The sequence below is a fragment of the Pinus tabuliformis genome, chromosome 2_2, assembly GCF_031772625.1.
Source record: "Pinus tabuliformis cultivar Carrire ecotype Pingquan chromosome 2_2, CPIR1, whole genome shotgun sequence".
Taxonomy (NCBI): Eukaryota; Viridiplantae; Streptophyta; class Pinopsida; order Pinales; family Pinaceae; genus Pinus; species Pinus tabuliformis.
In genome coordinates this window covers 1,232,192,475-1,232,209,213 of record NC_142300.1, presented here as the reverse complement: position 1 = coordinate 1,232,209,213, position 16,739 = coordinate 1,232,192,475, and the positions used below count along the sequence as shown (strand labels likewise).

The 16,739-nt window shown below is 39.4% G+C and overlaps 1 protein-coding gene across 2 annotated transcripts in view; it reads right to left on the bottom strand.

Moving 5' to 3' along the window:
• Positions 1-16,739, bottom strand: part of EMB2763 (ribonuclease II family protein) — a 253,929-nt gene that overhangs the window by 50,193 nt on the left and 186,997 nt on the right. For both annotated transcript variants that reach the window (XM_089406033.1, XM_089406032.1), the window contains exon 15: positions 7,620-7,726. In XM_089406033.1, the coding sequence (XP_089262159.1) occupies positions 7,620-7,726 (107 nt within the window). The remainder of the gene's footprint in view (positions 1-7,619; positions 7,727-16,739) is intronic.

Genomic DNA, 16,739 nt, shown 5'->3' with positions numbered 1-16,739 from the left:
AACCAGCATTCAACCCAACAGTATAACGTACAAATCCAACAACAGAAGATACAAGATTGCAATATACTCTTCGTTCAATACTCTAACTAGAAAATTCACCTAACTATTAAGCCTATGCATATCCCTATCTACTCAATGAAACACCTGAGTTTACCTCAAGTCCACACTAGATCCAGCCTAAGATTATTCCAACAATCATGCACTTGCAACTGCCTTCGTTGTTTCAAGATTCGTAAGTGTTACAATGCATGAATTAACTGCTACAGGACTCAAATTCGCTACTTCAGGGCTTCAATTACAAGCGGATTTAGAACTTCAACTGTTATAAAGTGCAAGTAACATCATAGGGATCCTCACTTCCTAAGTTAGACCCTCGCTTGGGAGTCAAACCCTCACTCTTACTTCGAAAACCCTTATCTGCCTTGATTCACATGACCTCAAGCCGTTGTAACTCGCACTATCAAACCATTGTAATTTTGGATGACTTCAAGCTTTTAGAATTCCAGAGATTTGTCTGACCTAGGGTTTGTGGCTTGTTTACGTTCTACCGAAATTCTAAATCTAGAGAAGATCTCAACCAGTTTCCATATATAAGAATGAATTCACTACTCCTTTAGGAAGAGAAACCATGTGCCAGAACAAGTACACAAATAGAAAATGCAAAGAGTTTTACCAATTAGGGTGGAATCTTGCACCATTGAAATTGATTAGAGAGAAGGTTCTTGAACCCTCATAGCTAAGCTCAAGCAAATAGATGAATTGATCCACAAGATGATCCCATTTGATCTCAACCCTCTTCTATTTATAGATTTTCCAGGGGCTTCATCAATGTGAGGAGTTGTGTGTGCAACCCCTAATTTAGCCCCAGCTCTTACTTCAGAACCCTTATCTACCTTGATTCGCATGACCTCAAGCCATTGTAACTCGCATTATCAAACCACTGTAATTTTGCATGACATCAAGCTTCTAGAATTCCAGAGATTTGTCTAGCCTAGGGTTTGTGGCTTGTTCCACATAGTAATTTGTTCTGCCCAAATTCTAAATCCAGAGAAGAGCTCAACCAGTTTCCAGATTTAAGAATGAATTCGCTACTCCTTTAAGAAGAGAAACCCTGTGCCAGAACAAGTACACAAATAGAAAATGCAAAGAGTTTTACCAATTAGAGTGGAACCTTGCACCATCAAAATTGATTGCGAAGAAGGGGTCTTGAACCCTCATAGCTAAGCTCAAGAAAATAGATGAATTGATCCACAAAATGATCCCATTTGATCTCAACCCTCTTCTATTTATAGATTTTCCATGGGCTTCAACAATGTGAGGAGTTGTGTGTGCAATCCCCAATTTAGCCCCAGTTGACACAAATTTTGCCCAGTGTTGCCCAAACATAGGAGAAATTGGGTTTTTCACCCCTTTAATAATACTATGGCATATGGGGTCAAATAGGCTATTACATCCTCCATAAGCCCTCAATTTGGAGAGCACATTACAAAGTAGTCTATCAACGATATTCAATCACTTTAAATTGTTTGCAGACTAGGAATTGATGAAATTTATAACATCTTCTACCACTTTAACCCAAGGCTACTTGGGAGTGAAAGCAGAAGCGAGAAATGAGAGCAAACCTGAGAAGTGGGAGTGAAAGTGAGAGTGAGGAGCAACATTTTCAAAAGCTCTCGAGTAGAGAGCGATTTTGGGAGTGAATTTTATATAATAAATATTTTTAAATATTTTGATGCATATATGTCAACAAATGCATATAGAACGTTGAATTAGTGATAAAAAACATAAAAGCATGGATTATACCATATACCATCATTCAACTAGTAGTTAATAAGTTATATTTCATCAACCACAAGTCCACAAGTTGCAACATCTCGATTCTCATCAACCTTAAAGTTTCAAAGTTTCAAAATTCAATATATAACATTTGTCATCACTAAAGTTGTACTCGTAACCATTACGAGTAACCAAACTATAACAAAGAATATCAAAGTTTCAAACATGAAATGAAGCATTCCATGAAGCATCATATTCATAATTCACTACCAATGAGTTATAAATGCCAACTTCAAACTTAAATTGCCATATATTGTTTACAAAAAATACCATAATAAATATGAAAGAGTCAATAGTTATAAAAAGTACTACAAAGTACAAACTAGAAAAGATGTGTAAATCTACACTCTAATATCTCTTCTTTCCACGAGAAACTTCATCAACCACAAGTCCACAAGTTGCAACATCTCGATTCTCATCAACCTTAAAGTTTCAAAGTTTCAAAATTCAATATATAACATTTGTCATCACTAAAGTTGTACACATAACCATTACCAGTAACCAAACTATAACAAAGAATATCAAAGTTTCAAACATGAAATGAAACATTCCATGAAGATTCATATTCATAATTCATTACCAATGAGTTATAAATGCCAACTTCAAACTTCAAACTTAAATTGCCATATATTGTTTAGAAAAAATACCATAATAAATATGAAAGAGACAATAGTTATAAAATGTACAACAAAGTACAAACCAGAAAAGACATGTAAATCTATACTCTAATATCTCTTCTTTCCACGAGAAACTTCTAGTTTCTTCAAGGATGATCCATCAGTCTCCTCCCACATAGTGGGACGACCACATCCAGAACCAGAAGGCACATGACCTCCACGCAATGCTAGAGATGGAGGTGGCAGCAAAGGCAAAGTTGGTGCTCGTGCAACTTGAACACTGCTAGTGGATGATGGGGGTTGCATGGTTGTTGTTGTTGTTGCTTCATAATCATCTTTCAAAATTTATGCTTCCAATTCTTCTAAATGTACAGCTCCATCCTCCAAATTATCCTCCTTTAGGTTGTTGTCCCAAGTCATATATGATCGATCAGCATGAGTCCGCTCACAATGTGTCAACAACCTCAAGTTGCAGTGCACAAAACCCAAGCTTTATGCCCAATTTTCATTGAGGCAGTTTCTTCTCACATTATGGATGAAGCTATAGGTGCTCCAACACCTCTTTGTAAAAGAAGTATTAGCGACAAAGGTCACTTTTATTGCCAACTTTGACAAAGGTTCCCCAGAGCCATACATGTTCCACCATGTGACAGGCTGACAGCATCCATTCTATCCCTATCTTCGATTTCATGCAAAGAACCAAACACTCCAGTTTGACTGAAGTATTTGCCTAATTCTCCATGCAATCTAGCACACTCCACCCTGTCATCGACCAGCTTGTCTAATGTTTCCATATACCCAACTTCTACCTCTGGATTTGTACAGTGTTTGGTCCTAACCCCACCCACAGGTGCAGGTTTGCCCAACCAAGATGGAGAGTAGTATTTTGGCATAAGGATATACGCCAAGGCATGTAGTGGAACATTAACTCTATCCCACCATGTACACACATATTTGTGAATATGATCATACAAGATGAGATCTTTCGACTGAACAATATCTTCTATTTGCCCAACATGTTATCCATCTACTCATACACTTCCCCAATCATCGACGCATCTATATCTGCAAAATGAGTCATGTTATAAATGGGCTTGGTGTATTGTAAAACATCCCTCACACTTGCCCAAAATCGACCATAAAGAGCAGTGTCCTCCACCTCTTCAAAATCTTCCCTGTCAGTTGCAGTTGCAACCCTGTCCTTTAATAACAGCCAATATGGACTTGATACCATGCTAGTCAATGGCTCTCTTACCTTCAAAAGGCGCCTGAAGGTGATGTCATATCTAGCAAATCTAGTCTTCCCAAGCTTCAATAGCTCCAGACTTGGACGACTGTGGAAAAGCCCATGGGTATTGCTATGATTAGTAATAAATTTTATCATTTTCTTGCCTCTTTTGTATAATTCCCCAATCCATCTATACTTAGGTTCCTTGATCTTAATAATATCATGCATCAAAATGTTGATTATGTGAACCAAACCTCCATACCAAAATATGTTGGGGTATTTATAGTCAATGACTGGTCCCACTTCCTTAAAATTAGAAGCATTATCAGTGATGACTTGAATGACATTCATGGCCCAATACTTTCAATTGTTTGAATTAATGGTTGTCACTTGTGCAATGTTGATGGTGGTCTTGAACTTTTCTAAGTAATCATGTGATGAAAGGAACACTGCACCAATAGCAGACACACCAAGAACATTTATCAATGGCTTGCCTTTTACATTTATCCAGCCATCAGATACAATGGATACCCCATATTCATTCCAAGCATTTGTGAATTTACCCAAAGCATTTGTTATTTTGGCTTTTTCATGATCAAGTCCCACAGTTCTAGCTTTGTCATACCCAGGGCTCTTGTATCCTTTAGGGGCATCATCAATCGCAGAAACCATTTCAGGCCAATAAGATGAGTGAAGAACATTGAATGGTATCCCACATGCAAAGAAAAACCGGAAAATTTTTGCATCCACATCATCCCTACACCCTTGAACAAGGAATTCTAATATTGTTCTATGCCTTAAAGAGATGTTTGTGCCTATGCTTCCATATCCACTATCATGGGTGGATGTTGATGGAGTTTTTATTCTATGTGATTGTGGGCTAGTGGTGTCATGTTCAAAGTCACCCTTTGATCTTTTAGATTTGTATTGGGCTTCCCCCTCTTCCCTTATGTGTTTGGCTCTTTGTTATGTTGACACACTTACACAGATTTTGATTCCTATTTGCATAGTTCCATCCCATGCCATTTTCAAACAGAGATGCTTTTTGGCACGGGTATATGAACTTGTGTAAGTGATTCTGCAATGGGGGCATGTAAATTTAGTGGTTCCACACCCTTTCCCTCCTGAAATCCTAGTAACATATTCCCACAAGGGGGTTTGGTCTACCTTGGTTTTCCTTCCATCATCATCTCCACTCTCATTATCCTCCACTTCCTCTTGGTACTCCTCTTCTCCAAGGTTTCCTAATCCAACACTACCCACTTCATCATCTTCATCACTTCTTATGCTCCCCACCACCATCATCATAACAAGAAAAGGAACCAACAAGAGAAGGCTAAGCCATATACCCATCATGTTTGATGAAGTTTGAGTTTCTTGCCTGCAAATTCAATAAAATGAAGGAGGAATGAGAATATGGAAAGAGTAGGAGAAGAGAGCATCTTTCATTCAACATATAAAAAGCACAAATGCTACATAGAAAAAAAAATGGGATTAGACCCTACCACTTTGGCTCTCCAATGGTGGTGCCTTCAATCTTTGAAGCTCTCTCAAATGGCAGCCTTCAAGCTCCCTTACAAACTCCACAAGCTCAACCCCTCTCAATCTTCCTCTCTCTCAAGCTACTCAACTCAAGCTCCTCAAGCCCCCTTTGCTCTCTCAATCTCATGAAAATGATAGAGTGTGGGAGGGGAGGCAGCCTTTCATTCTTTTGGCCCCTCCCTCTCCTCCAAAAAACATCACGCGCGTTTTTTTTCACGGAAGCAGTGATTTTGGCAAGAGACAATCGGGAGCGATCACTCCTGTATCGCTCCCGGAAGTTAAAAGTTTCTCTCGAAGCTATGGGGAGCGATATAGGAGCGATCGCTCCACGATCACTCCCTATATCACTCCCGATATGGCAAGGGAGAGAAATTCTTTTAAGGAGTATGCTCCCAAAATTCGCTCCCTGATCACGGGGTCGCTCCTGATCGAAGCGTGCTTTGAGAGAGGATTCAAGGGGAGGGGGCCCTCCCCAGCAACCCTGGTTGATAAAGCAACAGCCATTGACCCAAATGAATCATCAATGTTTTCAAAATTCAGAGATTAAACTATGGATAAAAGGATCTTTACATATTGGAGGGAGTTAAAAACTTAAGTGTTGCAACTAATGAAATATTGTCAACCAACAAGGCAACACAAGCACATGACAGCCCCAAGGGTTAGTTCAATTGGTTGAGTCCCTGTAGTTAAAGTACCTCTGCTATTGAGAGGTCATGGGTTCAATTCTCTTGACACTCTCATGGTCAGGCTCCGTGGTTGAGCCAGCAAGAAGTGATCCTTTTGGGTAGATCTGTCTCGTACATACTACAAATTTTCCCTAGACGTAGTGGTCAACAATCTCCAGGTACCATGAACCACATGTTGATTTGGGGTAGCATCGGATGTGCTCTAGCCACGAAAATTGGTGGAGAGGCTAAGGCACATGAGATCTCCAATATCCAGAAAGGGTTTGGGCAGATTCTAAACAGTTTGGGAGATATTAAAATAATTATTATTTGTGATGGAGTCCCTAAGTCTAAACTTAGGGTAAATAAAATATTAATGTGAATTAATATAAAATTGTGTTAGAATGGTCCACAAGTCATGGATCAAGCCACATCTAATCTTAGCCATTGATTAGGGACTTAATCTCGGCCGTTGATTTGTCAGTATAAGAAGAGGTTTGAGGGTCACTTGGAGAACACACCAAGAGATCAAGATTTCGACTTTTTGGGACTAGGTTTGCTGAGAAAGTTGAGAGAGTGATCAGAGTTGCAGCTGAGGGGCAATGAATACAAAAGCAGAGAGGCAGAGATAGCACCGGGAGGATCGACATAGTAGCCAGAGAGAGGGACGCAGAAGCAACGAAGGGTTCTCGCAAAGCCAGCCAGGGCTCATGCAAAGGCAACCAAGAGTTGCGCAGTGCCTCAGAGAGCCAGCATGGGTGACACAGAGGGCCAGAGGACTGACGCAGTGCCTCTAGAGACTGACGCAAGCCAAGCTAGAGTGACATTGGGCTAACACTGGGCCAGAGAGAGGCTGACGCAGTCCCTAGAGGCTAACGCTGGGGTTTCGTGGGGCAGATTGGAGCTGTGGAGCTGTCAGAGTGTTTATCCGGGGTTTCAGCTAGAATATCTACTTCCAAGTAGAGAGGTACTACTGCCGAGATTTTTCTCTGTTGGGTGAGCCGGATTTGGCACCTAGATTGTATTCTGAAACTGCTTAATAAATCAAACCCTTAGATAGCTGCACCGGTTTTCCCGCATTGGGTTTTTCCGGGGACATTAGTCCAAAAACAACAGTGTCACTTGTGTGCTTGTTTATGTTTCCTTCAGTTGATGATCTATAATGTGTTGAGCATGTACTTGTATTTATTTACAATATTTACATGGTAAATAACTTGTTAATTAACAGAACAAGTAGGTAGGAATAAATCAAAAAGTACATAAAGGGTTTCTAACGGGTTAGACTTAGAAATTCCAACACCACATAGTAAAAAAAACAAGTACATGACAAAGAATTATTCCTTCAAATTAATGTGAATCAGGAATATCCTAAAATTAAGATTGAGAAGAAACGTGTTATAAAGGTAGCTTATTGAAATCCAAATTGAAAGAAGCATTGCATGGACCAATCACCTTACCATCAACATTTCTCCAACCAAAGTCAACATGTGATTATTCCAAAGAGGCAAGATTCCAAAACAATTCAAATTGAAAACAAAGCAACTCAAATCAAGAATGTTAAAAAATCTATAAAGAAGAAAGCTATCATATCAGCAATAGTTGGTAGAGATATGTATGCCAAAAGTAAAGAAGATATATAACTGGATAGTTAGTGAAAAAAACTACTTAGAACAATTAAGGTTATAATCATACCAATCACCATAAATAAACACAGTGAAAATCAAAGCAAACCTGTCATCCATCCGTGCTTGAGCCTCAATGTAAGACAATGCTGCACATGACTTGATAACACTTTTGGTAAATCTCACAGAAACAATATCTGCTGAAGGAGTCATTTCCTGAAGCATATTCAAAAAGAACAATGTGCACAAACGAAATGAATATTCTACATATTGCATAAATTAATCAAATAATCCAGCAACCATTATTTTTTTTTCAAATTGTTCCAAAGTTTAGCATTTAAAGCAAAAACTATCACATTCCTCCATATAAGTCTACACAAATTAACCTTCAATACAAATTGAAAGAAATAATTTCCAGATTTCAAAAAAACACAAACCAACATTTCAGACATGTTGAAAAAGATTAAGAAACTAGCCACAACTCTTTATCTCTGTCATGATGGTGGATGGGGTCCAACAACAAAAAGGTTTGCTAGCTGAATTTGCCCAGTGCTGGCTTTGCATGTCAGGCGCAAGGTCACCTCATCAAAGATGGCCCTCATTGGAAACCCCGTCAGAATTCATCCAAAGGTACAGGTGCTAAAACTTTGACCGTACCTGTAATAAAGTCAGTTTATCAGTTGGTTCTAACCAAGTGGTGGCCAAGAATGATGTTCCACAAGCCAAGGAATGTGGGAATTTGATTCACCAATCTCAGAGCTTTGGTGGTGGATCTGGTGTGGGTGTGGTTCAGGAGTCTCTGATAGGAAAAGACGAGGCCATCTCTTGCACCAAGTTCCTCCAATTTTTGGAGGATCTATGGATACTTTCCAGACTCTGAGCACTGTCTTGGCTTCTTCAACAAGCGCTAGTGATCAGTTGTAGAGTATGGATGTTGATGATAGTTGGCAAATAAAGTCCAAAAGAGAAGCTTCATCTTAGACAAGCCTGGTAGAACAATGAATCTCGCCCCTTTGGTGAAATCCTTCATGTAAGTCGCTTTTCTTTCTCCAGAAAAGGATGCTCCTTCTCTTAGGAATATAGTGTTGCACAACAAATTCAATACTCTGGGCAACCTTCTCTTCTTAGAATGAAGCTCTCCCTTCTATCTTAGAATGTAAGAACGATGATGATCCCAGGTAGTAAATAGATTGGCTATGGGATGCCTGAAAGAGCTAAGATGGATATAGTCCTTTTGCAATAGGTCAAGTCTATCAGGTTCCAGCTTGGAAATCATATGAGTTATCTCTGGAGTGGTCTCTTGTAGACTATCGATCATTCTCTGGGAAGGGTTCTAGCTATTTCCCCATGTTTGCAGAGATTTCTTATAGCTTATGATTCTGAACCTGACAAGTGCGGGTGGATCACTCTGTTGATTTAGAAGAGATTGCTAAAATTTTGTTACTGTATGCTCCTACTATCAGTTTGGCTAGCTTCAATCTTTTGGAGTGGATTCAGCTGGTGGTGTTGGACAGTTGGAGCAGTTGCTAGTGGATCTAAAAAACATGTCTGGGGAAGATGTAAGATTGCTATTCAACTATTTTACCTTAACAAGGGGAAACAATATCTTTACTATGGGGGTTAGTTTACCCTTTCCTATTTCAGGTAAGGAAAGGAGAGGGCACAGGTACTATCAGAGAAGGCATCAGGACAATATTTCTTATCCCAGGTCTAGGAGGCAAGTTGATGCATTGATTGAGGCTATGAAATCAAATCATTTAGCCACCCAAACTTCCATATCAATGGAGAATGTGGTGGAGTCAAAACCCTGATCTTTGCACATGTTTAACGTTTCTCAGCTGGAGTCTCCTGACTTTAGGGCCCTGCTTCACAAAGTTTGGACCCTTGTCCTTCATCCTATTGGGGGAGCAAATCGATTGTTGTGGTGGGAAATTTCTATTCAAAGAACTGTCAAGCTCATGAGAAGTTGGGCCACACAATTGCATGCAAGTGTAGACATAAATTCAGTGGGCCATATGAAAGTTGGTCGATGTCCATAACTTCCTAGAGGAGAATTTACATAACATTGTTCTTCAAGAGGATATAGCTCAGTTAGAGTTAGTGGTGCGCAAAGAAGAAGAATACATTGCCAAAGGGGCATAGGTGTATGCTCGCTTGCATTGGATTTAGGAGGGACGTGATGAATCCAAGCTCTTCTTTGATTTGTTGAAGAAAGTGGGAGTTGATAGGGTGCTTGGACTTCATAGAGTTGATGGCTCAGTTCAGGAGAATAGTGCTAAGATTCAAGGTATGATTGGTAATCATTTTCAGAATGTTTTCCCTCCTTAACCTTCATCATATTCATGATTGGTAATCATTTCCAGAATATTTTTCCTCCTTACCCTTCATCATATTCGGTTGTGGCTACCAAGAATGCTTGCTATAGGGTAGTCCCCCACAAAATCTCTGTAGTAAACCTTGATAAATTGGACAAGGACTTTACAGAGGACAAGCTTTTTGCAGCTTTGTGCTCAATGAAGAATGGGAAATCCTTAGGGATTAATGGTTTGCTATGGGAACTTTAGAAGTCCACGAGATATAATGTTGTCTGGTTTCTAAGGTCTTTTCACAGACTCAATTAGAATTTCATTAAGCTCTTCTGAAGAATGTTGAAGAGGACTCTATAGGCAGGTGGCATCGTACAACCTTGCTCAATGTCACCTAAAAAATAATGGCCAAGGCTATCACACTACAGATGAGAAATGCAGCTAGGAAGATTGCAGCAAAGAGTAGACAGGCTTTGTATAGGGGTGTTCAATTCCAGAAATTATGGTTTCAGCTTGGGAGGCTATGGAGTGGGCTAGGAAGACTAACCAACAAGATCTCTTTTAGAAGATTGACTTGAAAACGTTTGTAATCAAACAGATTAGAGCTTCATCACTAATATGTTGAGCTGCCTGAGCTCTGGTTCACATCGCAGGATGTGTAGGGATAGTTAGTACACTGCTTTCGTGTCCCTCTACATTTGTTTCAATAAGCAACACAGTCTCCTAATATTCAACTCTTCATATCTATCAGACAAGGGTGCTCCCTGGTCCTCTATCTTTATGTGATAACAACAAATGCCCTTGGTTATTTGTTAGAGACTGTCTAATTCATAGCCTTAAAACTCGGCTTGGTCAAACTGGCCAGTTGAACAGGGCCAGGTATCAAATCCACCAACAACCTAGACCAGTGGACCAATTTGGTACAAAACTAATACAAATTGACCCATCTCTACTTGAACCAACTGAGCAGGTCAGGCAACATCCCACATGTGTGGACTTGGAATGGGTTTATAGGCTACTTTTTATTAAAAGAGGGAAAATTCTCTCCCTAATCCCTCACACTTTGCTATATACAGAACCCTTCCCCTCCTATATACTAGTGACCTAATAGCTTATAGGATGGTTTTTGGACTCTAGAGAACATTTAAAGCCTCATTGATTATGCATTTTGTAGCTAAAGGCTGGTATGTATTGCACTCAGTGCCACTTTAATATATTCATCCTTATATGGTATATAGATGAGTAGAGTTTGCATGTTTTGTCTCTAATGGTTTCAAATATTTAAAATATTGTTTCCATTAAAAATCAATTATTTCATGTATTTTTTAACAGATTCATTGAATCCGGTCCAATCCAACTTTGAGGCAAAACCTGGTTTAGTAGGTGATTGGTTCAAAGATCGATTCTGAATTTTAAAACTATGGTTCATTTAAGGGTTATTCAAAGGGCATGACTTTGCCAAATAATTCAAATAAAAATAACTATTTTATATATATTTTTAACTGATTCATTGTATCCGGTACAATCCAACTCTAAGTGAAGACCTGGTTTGATAGGTGATCAGTTCAAAGACCAGTTCTGAATTTTAAAACTATGGTTTGCTCACAGAATCATTTGAGGGGCATGACTTCACTAAATAATTCAAAGATGGTGAATAATAAATTTGTAGATGATTCACTATTATTTATGTGAGCTAATCAAGAATCTATGGTTGGTGCCACAGATTGTTAGTTGATGTATTGTGAGGCTTCTAGGGTGCTTGTTAGTGATCATAAGACATGATTGGCTCGCTGGTCTTGATGGCACCTTTCATAGATTCCACTAACATGGAATGTTCTTCACCTTAATGTTGTTGTACCATATCTCAACATCCTATTTGGAGTGGGTTTTTCCTCAGTAGCCATGTGGAATTGGTGTCTAGAGCAGTTGCAGCATAAATATCTCTTCCACCGGAAAAAGGATCTCCCAATTGTTGGAAAGATAATTGTAGTGGGTAGGATTCTCCATGCTTCGCATATCTGTTATAACTTATGTGTCTTGCTGGCATCTTTGTAGGACACAATTTCAATGGTTGAAGCAATTCATGCACTCTTACATATGGGCCAAATAGAATGGGTCACAGGATTTGCCCATATTTCCTCATGATGTCTATATGATGCCCGAGGACAAGGTTGGTCTTAGGTTGATCCATGTGGCAACTTGGTGGAGGAGTATGTAACAAACAAAGTTTGTACTTTGTAATAATCTTCAGAACACTTTGAAGACAAAGACTACCACGCCCAAGGATATGTCAGAGACTTCATATGCCATCAAAGTTCATATATCATCAGAGTTTTTAAATTCTTCTTCTTCTTCTCATTCTTCTTCTATATTGTAATCAAATTCCGCAAGCCCTACAGGGATGTTGTAAAATGATGCTAGTATGATGAATTGAGTCATGTAACAGGCCTAGGTAACTTGGGACATTGTCATCAAGTGAGTTTACTTTGGAAAGTTTTTTTTTACTTGGTTGATTATTGGTACTTTTTAGCACTTAATAATTAATTGAGTTTTTTCTTCTAAGCTATAACCCCAATGCCAAATTGCGGCTTGATGGCAAGGCCTTGGGTGTGTCCTAGTGTCTAGAGTCATTGTCATACTAAATCACTCATAAAATTTCGCAGAATTTGATTAGGTCTAGGGGACATTTTTTTTAATTTTTTTAATTTCCTACAGGGTGGAAATTTTAATAAATTCTGATTATAAAATATAATAAGTGATGTCTAAAGAAGTCGTGTATGTTAGCTCAAAATTACACCCCTCACCCTCAACTTTCGACTAAGACACACTTTAGGGGTAAAAAATAAGTTATGGACCCTCAAAACCCACATTTCCTAAGTCTATGGGAAAATGTGGCAATAAATTGAGCCAGAAATTAAATAAATGGAGAAAATTAAATATCCACACATGCCAAAATGATGTGGAAATGAGGTGGAAATTCATGAAAACATTAAAGTGAAGTTAGAAAGTTATGTGGACTCCACTTAGGCCACAAATCAAGGAAAATGAATTTCTCAAATAAGGCACCACGAGTTCCAGTAACAAAATCGCACGTTTTGTGGGGATAACTCAAGTTTAAAGGAGTGATCAAGAGTTTACTCAAGATATGATTCGATTTCATGGAGAAAGAGCAGAGAAGTGGTCTCCTACCACTCTACTCCTCTCCACATGTGCCTTCCTTCATCTTCCACGAGTCCCTCTTCTTGGATAGTGTGCGCCTTGTTACCCACCACCCGTGGGTGGTACCCATAAGAGAAAAAAATCTCCTAGATGGTCCTCAACCAGTAGCCAACAACCCCTTGCAGCCACCAGATAGTTCAATGTGCCAATATCTCCACCACCTAAGCTAGCCATATGCTCCCTCGCCCATCTGTTATGATCATATGTTTGAAGGTGGGCCTTCCAACCTCAAAGGTATTGCTTTTCATTGTATAGTTGGGTACTTTTGTTTACTTATCATGGAAACTTTTGGGCATGAATTAGTGGGGGGATTTGGCGTAAAGAGTTGTTGAAGAATGTAACTAGGTTCGGTCTTCATAAATTGTATTTGAGTCACAATGCAATTTTTGTCAAAAGAAAAGCAAAAAGAATTTTTATTATTAAATTAAATTGACTTGTTAAAGCATGGGTTTCATAGTTGGATCAATTGTCATAGGTCAAGCCTCCATTGTAGGCTTTAGGATTATTTATTTGGGTCAAAGTCAATTTATTGTTTGGTCAAAGACTCCTCCATCAAGGCAACCTCTTCATCCAAGTCTCCATCAAGTCGGCTTCCTTCAAAAGAACATATGTCGACCTACACAAAGACACATCTCTTCCTGATCATGTCAGCTCATTTATGATGGACGAACCACTATATATACAAGCCTAGGACTTCGCATAAAAACACAGAACAGAAGCTCGCATTTCAAAGATAATTCCGTTGATCACAGGGAGATGGTTTCGACAATCACAGTGAGATAACTTCGGTGCCTTTACAGTGGACAAAGCTCGGTGATATTACAGTGAATACAGTTCGGTGTCAATGCAGTATAGAAGTTAAGATGTTATTACAGTTCGATGATGTCATAGAAGTTCGGTGCCATTACAATCAGATGCTCGATGTCATTGAAGTGATAAAGTTTGGTTCCACCTCAGTGATGGAGACCAAGAACAAGAGTACATCATCATTGATGGAACGAAGTATATATGCTACAGTGTTGAACTAAGATATAAATATGTTATGTGACAAAGCAATCAAACATACTACTAGACCATGTCGAAGCTTTATTATTGCAAGGAAGAACACATTAAAGAATGCAATGCGACTCACAAAGCTGACTTGATGGAGGGAGTCTCGGCAATTATCAGCAAAATATATATTTTATTAATTAATGAATGAATTGATGATTTACAGACTGAGAGGCCCGGACTTGAATACAGCCCTATGTGCCTCTTGGTGAATGCCCTAATTAAACTAATAGTTTACAAGATAATTAATACGAAACGCTTCAGTCTCCCAAGAAGCTTCTTCTTCTGGTAAGTCCTTCCACTTGGTTGAGTATTCTTTTATTATTCGTGATCGCAGCTTCCTTTCCCTGCTGGATATGATACCTTTTGGCTCTAGAATAACCCTTCCTTCGTCATCTAAGGTCGAAAGTGTTGTCTGTGTTGATTGATACCTTTTTGAGGTAGGATACATGGAAAACGTTATGAACACAACTTTTATCAGGAAGGCTTAAATTGTATGCGACTTGGCTGATCTTTTTGTTGATCTGATATGGTCCATAAAACTTTGGTACCAATTTATTTTTTCCTTTTTGTTTTAAGGATCGCTGCTTGTATGGTTGAAGTTTGACAAATACCCAATCTCCAACTTCAAATTCTCTCTCGGTTCTATTTCGTTCAACTTGCTGCTTCATACAATTCCTTGCATTATTTAGATTTTCTTTTAGAGTTTGGACGACTTTTTGGGTTTCTTCTAATGGATTTTTAACCACTGACAGCTTCATCTCAATGATAGCAAATTCCTTCCATTTTGGCTGTTCATAGCCGTACAGAGCTTGAAATGAGTCATTTGCGTTGATGTGTGGTAAGTGGAATTATACCACCATTCAGCGAGATGTAACCACTGAACCCACTTATTTTGTTTGTTTGTGGCATAACAACGTAAGTAGGCTTCTAAACACTTATTGACAACCTCTGTTTGGCCATTTGTTTGAGGATGGTAAGAAAAACTCAAGTTGAGGTAGGTTCCTATATGATTGAATAATTCCTTCCAAAAATTACCCTTAAATTTGGCATCTCTATCGCTCACTATGACCTTTGGAAATCTGTGTAATTTGTAAATATTTTTGCAAAATATCTCAACGATTTGTTTTGTTGAGTCTGATTTCTTCATTGCAATATAGTGGGCATGCTTAGTGAGTCTGTCGACTACTACAAGAATCTTATCCTTACCATCAGATACAGGTAAACCTTCAATAAAGTCCATTAATATTTCTTCCCGTTTCTAATTCGGAATGTTTAAGGTGTTGGCATTATGTTTCTGGTATGGCTATATGTTACAGATGTTGTACTTGATGGCAACACCCGTGGCAAGGCTCTCAATATGTTGAAAATTAAGAAATACGCAGGAGATCAGTTCAGAAGGTGCGTACCCGCAGGTACACCGTGAAGGGACCGCGGCCAGTCACGCAGGTCAGCCGTTCAGGAGGTGCGTACCCCCAGTGCACTCATTTCAAGGCAGAGAAAAGCACACATGGGGTTTCTTATGCTTAACCCTTGGTATTTAGCCGACGGTATTTGTGTTATTATGGTTTTGGCTCGTGGTATTGATCCATGATTTTAGGAGGAGCTTGCCTATATAAAGCAAAGGAGATCACTTGGCTAAGTATCTTTTGCAATTGAATATCTTAAGATCTGAAATATTGGGTTATGGTCTTAAAAGCTTGATCTATATGTAAGAGAAGTTGATAGCGAATCTGTGAAGGGTGATCTCTCGAGCGCATGATCAGATCTGAGCAACTGTGCCACTCTGGTGGACTGCCAATTCGGCCCTAATCAGAAGTACGCAGGTGTTTAACAGGAGAGCTGCGTGGGTACGCAGAGCAGAAACAGGAGATCTGCGTGGGTACGCAGAGCAGAAACAGGAGAGCTGCGTGGGTACGCAGAGCAGAAGAAGGAGAACTGCGTGGGTACGCAGAGCGACAAAGGTTCAGGTGCGTACGCACAGTAAAAGTACGCGGCGCGATAGTATCTCTGGGTGCGTACATGCAGTAAAAGTACGCGGCGCGATAGTATCTCTGGGTGCGTACCTGCAGTAACAGTACGCAGTGCGGTTGAAGAAACAGTGCGTGGACACGCAGTGCGGCAGAAGGGTCTCTGCGGGTATACGCAGGGGGGCAGAAGGTGAAGTGCGTACGCACACAGACCAGAGAAAGAAAAACTGCGTATCTATCTTAAGACATTTTGTTTGGTTGTATTTTTCTGTTGATAAGGTGTTCTGGGTTTAATTCTATTATTGTTGATCTGGTTACTACAGTTGACTGGGTGATTTTCTTATACTTGATGATCATTTGATGTTTATGGATCCAGTTTGAAAATTTATGAAAAGTGGTCCTTGTAAGAAAAGAAATAGGGGGTTGTAGCTCCCTTCCAGGAGAGACTGGAAAACGAGAGAGAGTTGTAGCTCTCTGCAGGTTGCAGCCTGCATACTGGTAAAGGACTGCACCAGTACAAAACCATTGTAAAAGGAGTTTCTAATTTGAAAGAAGATGGAGACATATTGCAGCAAGTGGTTTTCACCCACATTGAGTTTCCACCTTACATCTTGTGTTCTTTGGTGTGACTATCTGTTTTCTTTGTTCATGCTCATTATTTTATGGTACTGACATGCAAAAATA